The 15,026-nt window shown below is 34.4% G+C and overlaps 1 protein-coding gene across 1 annotated transcript in view; it reads left to right on the top strand.

Annotated features, from left to right (window-relative positions):
• LOC148011379 (uncharacterized) overlaps positions 1–6,627 on the top strand; it is a 38,175-nt gene extending 31,548 nt beyond the window's left edge. Inside the window, exons 6-9 of the mRNA XM_087670594.1 lie at positions 652–760; positions 5,004–5,197; positions 6,061–6,138; positions 6,269–6,627. Coding sequence (XP_087526720.1) covers positions 652–760; positions 5,004–5,197; positions 6,061–6,138; positions 6,269–6,337 — 450 coding nt within the window. The 3' untranslated portion in view covers positions 6,338–6,627. The remainder of the gene's footprint in view (positions 1–651; positions 761–5,003; positions 5,198–6,060; positions 6,139–6,268) is intronic.
• Positions 6,628–15,026: the final 8,399 nt, after the last annotated feature.

The following is a 15,026-nucleotide window of genomic DNA, read 5'->3' on the forward strand; positions in this document are numbered from 1 at the left end:
GTTAACAAGTATTATTTCACACCCTTGAGATTGAGGCAAATAGAGCAACACATGGCTAACAGAACATGCTAAGTATGCATTATTTCTAGAGATTGAATCAAAAGAGCACTATAATAAACACCCATTACACAATGAGATAGGGAAGATATCATTGATTATTTAGAGAGGGCTTAGCATAGTGTTGGCCTACTTAGTAATAGACTATCCTGATTGAAGATGCATTGGCCTCTTTTTCATGGAGTTATTGATGCATTGAAGGGGACCTCAAACATAGAACCGGAGATCCTAGGCATGTATCACCAATTTCTTGAAGCTCCTCCTATATGATTCACTATATAGCAGGGCCTCACAGTAGAGAGGTTGTAGAAAATCAAGGCTGATAGGAACCCCGAACTATCTAGATATAGAGCATCAACATTTATTTGAAGCACAAATTGCTTAGATCTAGATACAGTATCATAGAGCTTTGGAGGAGAGATTGTGGCCTTTAAGTAGATGTTACACTCACTCACTCACTCACTCACACGCATGCACGCACGCACGCACACACGTGCATTTACCTCTACCTATGTACATGTGTTTAGAAACACATAATGAAAATATCATTTTGTCCTTATTCTTATTCATACTTTTGATATCTTTGCATGCTAGGGCTTTGATGTAGATGGAGAAGATGCTTTAAGAATGGTTGAAATTGATGAAAAATTAGAGCAATTCATAGAGATACATAGTGCTTGTGGAACACCTTCTCTAGCTTCAGGTTGGTCTAATCAAATCATGTGAAAGTAAAAAGAATCTTTCATAATATGCTTGTGAAGCCAATCATCTAATTTCTAAAAGTAAAGGGGAATATTAATATATTATGGAGCTTCTTTAGCTTCAAGTCAATCGCGTGGAATAAAGAAGTGATAAAAACAATACTAGCATGCATATATAATTTGACCATAAAATATCAAATTCATATTCATTAATGAGCATCCCAAGTGGCATTGAATCTATAGCTTATTCAATATGTTATATATATGATGAATTGTAATGACTTAGATTCCATTTGGAGTACCAAAAACTTTTCCGAATGCCTTTTAAAAAGGAGTTCAACAAAGAGGCATATAAAACTTGCAAGTATTTAGATTAAGAACACCTTGAGCTCCAAAGCCCCCTACTATTTGGGTTGATTCAATGCATTCTTAGACTCAGCTCATGATACCTTAACCAAAGCAACCATGTATCTTCATAACCGTCTAGATAGCCTTGCCACTTGGGATTAGTACTTAATAGAGAAATGCATATAGAGAATGTTAAGGTATTCAAGATTTATAATAATCCAATTTGCATCTTGTATGTTTCCTCATTGGCACAAACCCTCACCTTGGCTAGATCTTAGCTCTCAACCTTGTCTCTTTTTATCTATCTACATTTGAAAAATCATCTAAAAGACTTTTAATTCTATTATCCATGTAAATTTCATGCACCTCTACCTCTTGACATCAAGATCCATGCATTGCAAGTTCTTTTCTTTCTCATTTGGATCTTGATATTATCCATGTGAAGGCCATGTTAGCTACCTCCACCTATACAAGTTCTAGTGGCAAGGCCACATCCATTTCAAATCTAGCAGTTTTGATTAGTGCCCTTCATGGACCAATCCCTAATGCACTTAGAGAACATCCCAAAATCACACATCTCTTGGAGATCACTCTTAACCCTTACCATACCTAGTCCTTTGAGGACTTCAATAGTCTAAACCTTTTGGTAAAGCCACCACAACATTCCAACTTCACATTAATGGCAAGACAACCATCCCAATGTAACTTTATAGGAAACAATAATCCCAAGATAAATTCATAGATTGTTTCTTGATTGTCATTAGTATTCAATGTGAATTTGATCAAGTTAGTCTACATCTACTTTAGAAGATCCACCTACCTTTCTTCACATGTTTGCCAATACCACGATACAATGGTGCCCTCTCTCTCTCTCTCTCTCTCTCTCTCTCTCTCTCTCTCTCTCTCTCTCTCTCTCTCTCTCTCTCTCTCTCTCTCTCTCTCTCTCTCTCTCTCTCTCTCTTATTTGCAATCATTTCCTCCAAAGATAGATATGCTTGCTAAAGTCGTGTTGCTTAGGTACAACTTACGTAGGGTAGAATGGGCAATAATAATAATACAAGGCTAGTAAAGCACACATGAAGAGCGTTGGCTGCCCAATGTAACGACTCCCACCTAGTAAGACTTGATACAAGCTTGTTAGGGTTTCAAATGTACAAAGATGGTTGGTTAAAGAAGGAAAATTTTTCCTTGTGCTCATATTGGCCATTTCATTGTCACTTTATGGCGAGTAATACATTTATATAGAAGTGTTTTATGTATAGACTTCATTAACCAAGAGAAAAATTATTTGCAACTAGCACTTCATATGCTTTCTTCTCCTCCAAAATCTTTTGTTGAGACTCTCCTCCAATTCACAAATTGTAACACTGCACAAACAACATAACTGTAACACTATTAGGCTCTACGAACATTCTTTTTATGGTTGATTTGTATGTGTCCCACTATTCCCTCTCCTAATATTTTGAGAAGTAAAAATCTCTCTTTGGGAAAGCATGTTTTAGTTGTGAATTTGCAAAAATATAAAGAAAAAGCCACAAACTTTCAAAATCTTCATGAGGAAAAGTTATCTTCACATTCAATATTTACAAACCCTAGCAAGGAGGATGTTTTCTTTCACAAGGTAGGACTAATCTCATGACAACTCCAAACACTTGACTTCTAGAAATGAAAACTTGGTTGCCTTGGCCAATCTTCTTAGAGCCATGTCCCACAAGGCTTAAAGGGGTTAGAGGGATTTTCATGTAGAACTTATTCTCTCTTTTTAGGGAACATTATAGTGTTTCTTTTGTAGTGTTTGTTGAATTTGAAGCGTAAAAAGTAATTCTTTTTTTATGTAAGGGGAAGATGGTCAAATAAGATGTGGTTGGTCATGCCCTTGGTTACGCTTTGAGATCCCCTTTCCCCTTGCTAATAGTGCAATGAGTCACAAATATTTACCTAAAACTAGCCATGTGGCTTGCCTAGTTTGGGCTTTCAAGCAACTATTTGAGAAACTAAGCTCTAAGGCCTTGCTTTGATTTAATAACATTAGTTGGAGCATGATATGCATCAAAATACACCTTTAATAGTTTGTAAAGTCTTAACACCAAGTTGAGTGTAAATTACTCTATGTTCTCGTTTTCGGAAATACCAAACTACTTATCAAGTTGTGATGTATTCTATGAATAATTTGAACCCACAATTACCTTTTCATATTTTATAAGTTTTGTGGTCATTGTGCAATTGGACTAGTCCTCATATAATTGAACCTACTTTAGAATTAACATTGTTGAAAATGGTGCAATATCTTCAAATAACATTACCAAATCCTATCTTAGTGCTTTTCTTTTAACAAGTTTATGAAAATGGGAATCTTAATATGGCTTCTACCAGGGTTAGGGAAAACATGACATTAACATGCTGCTAGATCTTACTTTTTTATAGTGATTCTATAGAGTTGCTATGTTAGCATTATTTGGGATGTGTATTCTTTTAAAATAGATATAGAATTTATGTTGACTTTTGATCTTTTATGTCTTTATTGTGATTATAGTCACTCAAACACAAAACTGATTCTTAGATTGATGCCTTTATTTATGATGCCGTTAGAATTTGTCATAAAAACCTTAACTATACTTACAATGTTTAGGGCTTACGAAATTCAAGTTTTATGCACAAGAGGAACCAAGTCCATCTTTGAATTTTTAATATAATAGCCCATCAATTAATTTTGAAATTGATTGGGTGCATGCAAACTTTTCCAAGTATTGCAATCCAATTAACCATTATAATGGAGTCACATGTATCTTGTTATGAAGATCTTTCATTCTATTGAACCCATTATTCCAACCTAGGTATATTGTGCATGTAAGGTCACACACACACACACACACACACACAGGTGTGGATGTGATATTCAAAGTACAAACTTGATTGACCAAGAGAAAGTACAAGAGCCTAATGTGTATGCCTAAAAGAAACCAAAAGTTAATGAGTTCTTTAATCTTTATAATTTTCTTTAAAAGGCCCTTCATTTAAAAGTATTAGAAACCCATTGCCACAAAGCACAACCACTAGTTATTATTTATATTTAGATTTATATATGTGCCCAATGAGGTAGTATCAATGTATGTTATAACAACAATAGTTGATTTGACGAGAACAAAGTTTTCACCCCCCCCCCCCCCCCCCCCCCCCCCCTTCTGAATGCAAAGGCATATGTTGCTTTACATATCCTTGTCATTTGTAATTGCTACAAAGTTCCATCCATACTAAGGCAATTTTCATTTTCATGAATATACATGTTTTCTAGAAGACCATCACTTTGAAAAGACATGATTGACATGTAATGCAACTACATCTTCTATATTAGCATAATTAGGTTGTCGAGCCATCTATACATGAAGCAAAAATGTGCTAAAGACTTAGGAGATACCCTATTAGGATGATTCTTTTTACATGCACTAGATTAGGAAATTAGTGTTAGCATTGATGTATGGTATGCTAAGAAAGTAAGAGCAATCAAGTTTTGGAGAACTCAAGTAATAGCATATGGAACAATCATTCTCATGGCCACATTGAATCACATCTAAGGTAATTGTGTAGTTATAAAATATGTTTTATGAATCCAAAGACCATGATGTGCTCTTCACTCATATACTATTGGATGAGTTGAATTGTAGATGTCTTTACAAGTCTTCTATGTATATTCTCAAAATTTTGTGGCATATGGTTGCTTAAAATTCATGCAATTGTAAGTTTATTAAAGGTAGCTAAAATTATTATTGGTCACTAGTATATTGAAACAAAGTAAGCTCAACTGGAACTGTATGACTCAAGTTCACAAAACTCATTAAAATATAAACAAGATTTTTCCAGTCAATTTTACTAACATTAATAGTGTGATTGTTGTGACAGCAACATTATCAATATCGAAGCAATATAGTGTATGTAGCCAAGAAAACTATGAACTAAAAGGAGGATCTTTTGTTTTATTGAGTTCTAATGGAGGAGTTGAGACAAGATTGGCAGGAGGTAAATCATTTACATCTACAGTGGAAGATTATCTAGCAGAGAAGAAAGAGAGACGTGAGTATCAAGCTAGAGTTGAGGTACTTTGTCATGTCCATTCTAACTAATCCTCTCTCATTTAACCTCAAGTTTTAGTAGTCAAAGATTTGTTTTCAAGATTGAGTCATTATGGAGTTGGTGGTGATGTTAGATTGATCAAATTTTACTCTCTTTTTTTGGCAAAAGGGAGTTTTATGATGTTGAGAATGAATGGATGATCATAACCATGTTTCAAGATTTTAGGATATTAGCTTTCTAAATCAATTAAGCCTCATGTGAGGAAAAAGAGGATGGGGTTTTGAGATGATGATAAGATCATTAACAAAAATTTCACCAAGAACATGGAGCTAGGGACAACAAACATGTGAAGTGAAGGCATGTGAGATTGAGAGTATCTATGATTTTGACCAAGATTAATCATGATCGATTGGTGAGTAGGTGTGATTTGAGATAGTGTCTAATTGGCTAGTACAATATTGACAACCTTTACACTTGCAATATCTATATTAGTTACAAATTGTATAATAGAAGGATCATTTCTTTCTTTGGGTTTTATTATCTTTCCTTTAAGATATGGACATGTGTATCTATGTACACGTGTATGAATGTCTATATCTATTTTTATTGTGTTCATGTATCTTTGATATGTTTTGTCTTCATCTAGATTGTGTGTATATGTATATGCATGTAAAAACTTTTCTTTTGTGTAGAGTATTGCAATACCTTTTAGCAATTGATTGAACAAGTGAGTAGTCTAGGGAAATAAATATATGTAAAAATTTTCTTGGTATTGAGTTTTAAGTCTCAAAATGTACATAGCATTGATAGAATAACTGAGAAGTTCAAGGGAATAAACGTATCTTAAATTTTTCTTAATATTTAGTTGAAGTCTCAAAATGTACAGATCATTGACAAAAGATTAAGAGAATTGGTGGTAGCCGATGCTCCAACCCATATTTCCCAAGAAGATTTGTCTAGGCTTGTAAGAATCCCACTTAATCTATCCTATTACAAATCTAGATGATATGAGTACTTGATTCACAATATAACTTTTCTTGTCAAGTATTTTCTAAACCAAAATTTACATATTTTCTTATGCGACATTCTTGCAGATCTCAGAGTGCAAGAAAGAGCAAAACTTGGAGACTAGAATGAGACCACCTTTATACATCAAGACATGAATCCTATATTAATGAAGGGTCATATGTGTAGATTTCATAGGAAAAAGTTGACTTGCACTCCAAATGATTGATACAATAGAAATTGCACTAATATTTGATGAACAACTAGTTTATCATTCATGTAAAAGTCTATAAAAATGGCTACAAGTGCTCAAAGTGATATGTATAGACATACATACCTATGTATGTACATACATATAGGTCAATTGACCTACATAGTGGATTGGAGTAACTACTCAAGCTACATGGGCGCGTGTAATTCTAGGTTTAATGCTCGAACACCATATGGCATCCCATGAACTCTACGTCTTATTTTTTTAAATACATATTACTCCACACACCTCTATTAATCTCAAGTCCCACTCCCACATGTCCCTTAGCACATGCTCTACAACTTATGTTGGTCATTAGTGATTAAAAGTACTTGCATATAGTAGCAACTAGTATTGCTAAATTGGTATTAGTAAAAATCAAGAAGTTGTAGAGAAAATCAATGCTAACACAAGCTACTAATTAGCCCTATTTAATCATTGTTAACATTACTATTAAGTGTCTAATGTATTTTTTGTTTGCTTTTATGTAGGTGGAGTTCTTTTGATAATTCAAGACACCATATTGAATGCAAACATTATATTTGATCTCTTAATTCCTTGAAGGCATTTTTGTGAGAAAATTAAAGGATTACATGTTTTATACTTATTATGTGAAAATGTGCTATTCGAAGGGCATCTTTAGCCAAATGTGTTCTCTCTATAAATCTTCATGCAACTGCAAGTGCATTGCTTGCAATACTTTATGCCCTTATGGTGAATGCACTGCATCTATTTACACATACAAAAGTGTCTCAACACTTGGGGAGTTAATTCTATGCCCAAAATACGTTGGAGTAATCTTTCACCTTCAAAAGTGTCTCATAAGCTAATACAATGATTGCAATGTAAATATATTACCATGCTATCTAGTAAAGATGACTGAATGAGAATTGATCATTTATATAAAGGCACTCAAAAACTTCTAGTTTATTGCAAATTATGCTTCAATGATGAGTACAAAAATGCATTAGAACTCCTTTAGCTCTATGCATCACAATGGAGAACATGATGGGGTTGGTGCTATTCTAATAAGGGTAGTTACACATGGATAGTTGAAACTAGATAGAACCACTTTAAAGTAATAAATGTGATTTCATTCTTGAATGTCAATAAAGAATAAAGATCGTTACCCATCTAAGCAAAGATACATAGCACAAGTAACGTAGGAAGTTAAGGTAACAAATGCGAATAGGAAGACTTGGTGGAATTGCTTTATTATTCTTGATACATGCTTGTTACATGTTGTTCATGGTAATAACCCACATAATACAGCTGGACTTGCATGTAGAACATTATGATGCATACACATGAGGACTTAGAAAAAACATACCATTAAAGCACATGTGACACCTTGGGATATTTTCATGTTTTGGGACCTTGTGCTAGGCCATTGAATGAGGAATATGTCTATTATGAAGATATGTACAAAGGTCACCATGATTTTCTCAATGATGTTTTGTCCATTGGAGTGGACTTCTATGTTCTCAAGTGCAAAGAAGAAAAAGAAATGGTAGAAGTGGATCATGTTGATGCATAGGGAAATGAAATTGTTGAGGGATCTTAGAGTATTGAGGGACACTATTGTGAATCACCAGTAGTTATTTCTATAGGAAAGGTACAAGTCATAGTACTCTCACATCTTGTGTGGTCTATCAGGATACCTATGGAACCTCCTATAGGAAATCATAGAATGTACATCATGTGTTTAGACATGTACAAGGAAATCTACAATAATATACCATATGATTTTTAGGAATGGGATCAACTCAAATAGGCATTTATTTTGCTTATTTTTCTTGTAATAATAGTAGAATTGTTTTGCTATCTAATATTTTTTAAGGACTACTAACTATCACTACTTGCATTAATAGATTAAGAACAATCCCTAGCTTGCAACCCTTAACTTGCAAATATGTAGTGTGCCAATGTGGAAATTTTTCTCTGCCACAAATGGCCTTGATCTACATCCACATAAATAATGAAAATTTGGAAAAACCTCCATGCTCATTTCACAACAAAGACAAGATGAAGACCTCCTCTGCAAGAAATATAAGACATGTAGTAAATATCCCTAGTTTGCATCAACACAAATGTGATCTTAAATATGAAAATTTAGTAGCATAAAATAAGATAATAGCATTGCTCATCCAGTGTAATGCTTTCTAGCCATTGTAGTGGCATTAATGGCTGTACTTTTTCTAGATTGAAGTTACATTATCAACTTTTGTACTAATAGCCTTGCTAGCTAATTTCTAATAATGTTAAGAACTACAAACCATCTCACATAGTTTAACTAGAAATGTCAACACTACTATATATCACTACTTTGCACTAACAAGAATGTTATACATTGTGGCACTAACTAGTAATCCATTGTGTTCACACTATGTCAACAATAATAACTAGCGCCATTAACAACATCAACATTCATAATCAAGAATATGTATCGAATAATAAAAAATATGCAAGATAGTGTTAAAAAAAGAACTATTAATAACATTGAGAAATAACTCTTAATTAGCTCTTGCTAGCACTATTACCTAGCATTGTTAATTGTTGGTGTTCACATCATTAACCAACAAATATCAAACACTATTAATTAGTATGTTTAACTAGCAATGTTAATAGTCATATTCATGAATATACATGGATTAGTTGAAAATATGCAAAATTGTATTTGTTAAGAACTCTTAATTGCCTGCTAAATTGTATTTGTTAAGAACTCTTAATTACTTGCTAACATAGTTAAACTTTCATTTTCTTACTAGTCATTAATCTTATTAGCATAGTTAACCATTACTATTACTAGCAAATGTGAACCAATGGGCGACAATGAGAAAACATGACCACATGATTGTACTACGAGGCACTTGAAAGAATTACATTAAAAATATTAACAAGCATCCATTCCTTGTATTTCACCAAATCTTGGGAATAGAGATACCCATGGTCAACAAGTACATTTCCAAATAATCTATGACATACAAGGGGCCCTTGTCTTCCTTCTAGAAGTTATAACATCATCATGATTGTGTGACATTAGGTTTGCTTTGGATTTGAAAATGGGCCATCTAAGAAAAATCAACTTAGCTTAGAGAGAGAGATAACTAACTTTTTAAGAAAATAAGATAAAATTATTTTTGGTATTCTATCTTCAAAATTTCATCAATTAAATGAGAAACTTTTCTTAGTTCTTACTCCTTTTCTACATAACATGTGGTTAAGTGTGTATATAATCAATGATGTCTATCTAATTTTGTGTGAAATAAGTTATTGTTGCATTGATCAAAATGGTCATGTTATGCTTGACTCCCTTGGATCTAATGGTCTTATTGCACATTACCATGAGATGAAAGCAATAATGAAGAAAACAAAGTTGAGGAGGATTGACCCCCAAAAAAAGACATTTAAGAAAAAGCAATAAACAATATCCAAAAGATATCCAAGAGATTATTGATGAGATAAACATCCCACACAAAGGCTACTCTTTGATCTATAAAACTTTGTATACAAAGATGAAGTATTAAATTATAATGGGTTCATTACTGTAGAATCACACATTTATGAGACCTTACTATCCAAAGCTCAGAATTTGATGGCTTATATCTCGATCAATTTAGACTAATGGCATAGTCTCTTAAAGGATCAAAAGTATCAAATGCTTACAAAATGAGAGACTAAGGTCTTCATGAAAGAGAACCAAGTCAACCTAGGTATTTATAAATCTCTTCAATTAAATATGAAGGAATCTAGATTAAACTAATTGATATTGCCAAATCTATAATCACTCAAAAGAATGTGAAAGGGATATTTATAAATCTCTTCAATTAAAAATGGAATCTATGTTGCACCGATCAATATTTTTAAATCTATCATCACTTAAAAGACTGAAAAATTGAGTGAATAAAAAGGTTTTACATGTCTTAAGAGCTTCATTGCATATTGAATATATGGAGCAATAAGAGAGGTGATCTATAACAAGTAAATATCTATCTTCTTTTACAACTTGGTCTTGTAGTCATACTATGTTCAATTATTTAAAGCGATCTCTAGAAGATGAATGCAATGGTGTTCTCCAATTTTTGCTCAAGATTGATGAATGCCAGATTGTAAAGGACAAAAGCTAGAATGGGTTACTATCACCCTAATGAATTATGCACTTGTAATGTCCCCATTACTTAGTTTATTTTAAGGTGCGTATACGTGGTGTTGTACGTCCAAACATGAAGAAAAAAAAAACTGCAGAATCTCTATAGGATTTACAGGAAGCAGGATTGGTTGACTAGAAAAGTCTGAAATCTCTAGTATCATGTTTAGATTACTTAATTTCCACTTTAGATGGATTCAAATATATACTGTGACTTATTTTGAAGAGAATAAGTCGTCCAAGATAAAAGAAGGATAAAAATAACACGATTTACAAAAATCATCATTTTTGCCTAATTTTGATGGATTTTCGTAATTCCGCCTTTACATATCGTGTCAACCAGCTGTGTTCCGATCATTTTAAGTACCCAAAAGTCTATATTTGGAGTTCATACGACGAAGTTATGATCCAAACAAGTTGCAGGATAGAAAAAAAACGAAATCTTGTCATCGATGATGTCATCAAAAACGCCAAAAAAAGCAGGCACCCTCACTTTACCCCCCTTGCAAAAACTATAAATTAAGGGCTTGGGGATGACCACAGAGAGCAACAAGAGCAATCTTAACGAGGGCGAGACGTTGATCAAGAAGGAAGAGCAACAAGAGCAATCTTGATGAGGGTGAGATGCTGATTGAGAAGGAGGAGACTCTGTTCGAGATATGCTAAAGGTCTCTCATCCTCTACTACTCTGATCCGAGAAGAGAAGACACTGAAGAACTCTATCCTATTCTATCATACCTCTACTCTCGTCTCTATTCTGTCGTGGCCTTGAAGAGAAAGAATTCAAAAGTAGAAATCGCGAATGACCCTACTAACGTGAAAGCAGCAGTTGGAGTTGAAAGCACGGGAGTCACTAACGGAGTTACAGGCGCGGATAACAACTCTTTACCAATCACGATACCATAGGTTTTTCTAAAAAGTTCTATCCAAATAAGATAAGTCTCTTGAGAAATACTGACTTAAGGCCTAGAAACTTGGTTACAAGAACTGGGAAGTTAGAGATCCCAAAATCTAGATGCCCCTAGATAAATTCCAAGGGGAAGATTTTCATTATGTGATACCCAAGTGTCGATTGTTACTAGAATTAAGCATCACTTGAAAGTTTCATGATTGATTGAAGTCATAACTGCTTTTGCAGACATCAATCTTTTTTGTGATTTTTCTAGATTAGATCTTGATTGAATTAAGTATTGGAACATATAAGAATTGAGGAGCCCTATACCTCCCCCAAGGATAGGTGCTTAATCTCCATACCAAGAGGGGATGTTTTTACCGCCGCGAAAGCATGGACCAGCTCCGATGGCGAGAGGTCTTCCAGCATGGATCATATTAAGTAGGAGGTGGAAGGGTGCTAGGGGGGCTCTGGCTAGTAATCCTTTTTCGCACCTAGGAACTACTTGGTCCCCTGTATGGCCCGAGTTCTACTTGGGACACCTATGAATGCTAGCTATAGGTGGATTTGATCTTGGTGATGTGCAGATGCGTCGGATGAGGTAGCACGTGATGTGCAGATGCGCCGGATGAGGCAGCACGTGAAATTGTAATTTTTCTCCTGTATGGGCGGGAGAACACACATTATGGAATATAATCAATGAGCTTGTTTTATTCTGATTGTATGTCGGTGAATAAATTACGTAAACGAACAATTGTGCATAAAAGGATTTTAATTAATGAAGTTTTTTTTATATGTTCCATGTAATGTGGTAGGTAATTAGATAACTAAGAACTTCCATAGAGGGAAGTGGGTGGATGGATTCCCGATGAATCCAATCCTATGGTAGGGTGGTCTCGGTTAGCCGAGAGGTTTCCCCAAAAACAAACACTAGGAAGAAACTCTAGGAATGGCCGATTCAGTGACTTACTTAGGGTTTGGTCTCAGAACCCGAACTGTAAATTATCTTAGGGGAAAGGTACAGCGGCTGTGCCAGAGCATTGCAAGGGATTTTATAAATCCTTAGCCTGCTACTGGAAAAAAGCGTTATACTTCATGAACCAAGGGTAATGGCAGTTGCTCCTTCCAGACAAGAAGCCTCTCAAGGACACCTCCGAATGTGAGTTAGTTGTTGATAGGTGACTGTTAGGTCAATTAGGAACCTTCAGGTCGGTCCTCCGTGGGTAATGGCAGGATGCTTCTCTTGCGGGGTAGACCTAGGGTTAACTAGCCAACAAACAAAATCCCATCATTCTGGTTAGAGTATGGATGGCGCTGGCTGGAAGATAAACTCTAGGTGACTACTAGAACGTTACTCGTGTTGAGTGTCCATTTTTAGAATAATACATTTTCTCTGGGGTCCTTTGAGGTGAGCAATGCATTTATATTAGAATTTTTCTTATGCTATAATAGTTTGGTTGTGTCAAATGAAGAGTGCTATATGCTTCTAATATGTGTCCATTTGATGCTACATCAAAGGACATTGAAACCTTCAAAGAAAGGGAGAATTTTAGAGCTAGAAAGCTTTTGACGGTACAAAGTAGAGTGGCATCTAGAAAGTGATCTCAAAACCTTGAAATACATGTATAATGTTTCAAAGGGGACCAATCAAAGAGCCCATGTTTATATTGCATGTGCAGTGCAAAGGGACTTGATAAGAAGAATTGGAAAAATGTGTTTATAGGCATCTAAAAGAATTGAAAATTAGACCAATATTGGATATTCCATTGTCGAGATCCCATATCTGCATAATTTGAGCTATGCAAAATCATTGAGAAACTAACTTTCTTATATATATTTTTTCTTGGTCTATATGACATAGGTTTGCACAAGTCAAGGAAATCCTAGCACTTGAGAACGTATTGTCAAGCATTGGTTTACATGGTGAAAATATGAAGATTGAAAAGGATGAGAAAAGGTATTTGTAATATAGTTCTCACAAGGTATCCAACACAATAGGTGGAAGTGCATCCATAATACAATATTAGACCATGCATACAATGACAAATCATGATCGCACAAGGTCAATGTTTGGAAGTCTTTAGATATAGTATTTAAGGTCTTTGATATGCAAGTATGGAATACACATGACTATCATGCCTTTAAAATAGCATTAGACAAGTTCAAAAAGTCAATGATTAGTTTATCAATATATCACCCACTTCATGTTACTTTGCCTTCATGAATTTTGATGAAGTTCAGTCGTTTAATGCCAAATACTTTACTAATCTATTTTTTAAATGCTTTGGTATCACATTATCTAGAATCACACCCTTTGGTTTGCCAAGGAATATGATAGCCTACCAATATGGTCAAATCAAGGCGAGGAAAAAACCCATTATCAATATTGTACTAGATTATTTCAATCAAATAAGATATAGCAGAAGTGGAGAAAGGTAACAATTTACAAGAACTACACCAATGGACCTATAGAAAGCTTGTCCATAGAGCTAATAGGGAAGAAACACTAAGAATATCTGAAATTAACAAAGCAATGCAATATTTGGAGAGACAAAGAAGAAACAAATCTTGGAAAAGTTCTTATGCATCAAATACACTAGGTATGTGGCAATAAACTAGACAAAGATAGGTAAAGGCTTTGATACCCACAACCAATAATTCCTTCCTCTCACAAGCCTATACACCATAAAATACTTGAAAATTTTAGTTAAAGTATTGACACAATGAAACATTCATTATTTTTTGTAAATATACTTATATAATAGAATAATTTTTTTTTTGAAAAAATATTTTTTTAAAGTACAATGAAAATACAATAATCAAGTCTACTCCTTTACTCTTGGCATCTGAAAGTTGGCTTGGGTTCCATCCTCTACTTGAAATGATTATTTCTCTACTAGTAGAATTGATCTAGATCTAAATAGGTGCCTTTTCCCATATTTTATAAGAAAATTCAGATCCTTGATCCGACATACTAACTTAAATGCTGCTTACACTAAATGGTAGTTATTACATAGTAAGTGGTAATTAGAGCCTTGACATGTCATGATGAGTCCCATATCAAGAGAGCATGTACATGTCATGATGAGTTCCATTGTCTCATTGTGATAAGCTCAAGCTCACCACGATAAACCAAATTCTTTGTAGTATATCCAAGTGTCAATGTGGCTCAATACATAAAGCCGAGTAGCTCCCACTAAAGCAAAAGTTGAATGCCAAATGAGCGAGTAAGGCTCAAAACATCATCTGAATGATATTCTAGTATCCAAGATGCATGAAGCATATGCTAAGAGCATAGAACCCAATAGATTCTTCAAGCCCATAATTGCATAATTCATTGAGTAACCAAGGCATCTAACCATAGCCAATATTAATGCAAAAGAGCTCAAATCTCGACTCAAAAGCATGCCATAGCATATTGGTAAGTATACATAACAATAGAGGTAGCGGCACATCCATTGAGTATCCTGTAAAGCATCAATGAGCATTAGGCATAAGATTTTCATTGATAAATGCTTGTTGACCTATTATTATAGTACTAAAATGACAGTGAAATTT

The sequence above is a fragment of the Lygodium microphyllum genome, chromosome 28 (genome assembly GCF_053477565.2).
Source record: "Lygodium microphyllum isolate KBCC chromosome 28, Lygodium_microphyllum_v1.1.10, whole genome shotgun sequence".
Lineage (NCBI taxonomy): Eukaryota > Viridiplantae > Streptophyta > Polypodiopsida > Schizaeales > Lygodiaceae > Lygodium > Lygodium microphyllum.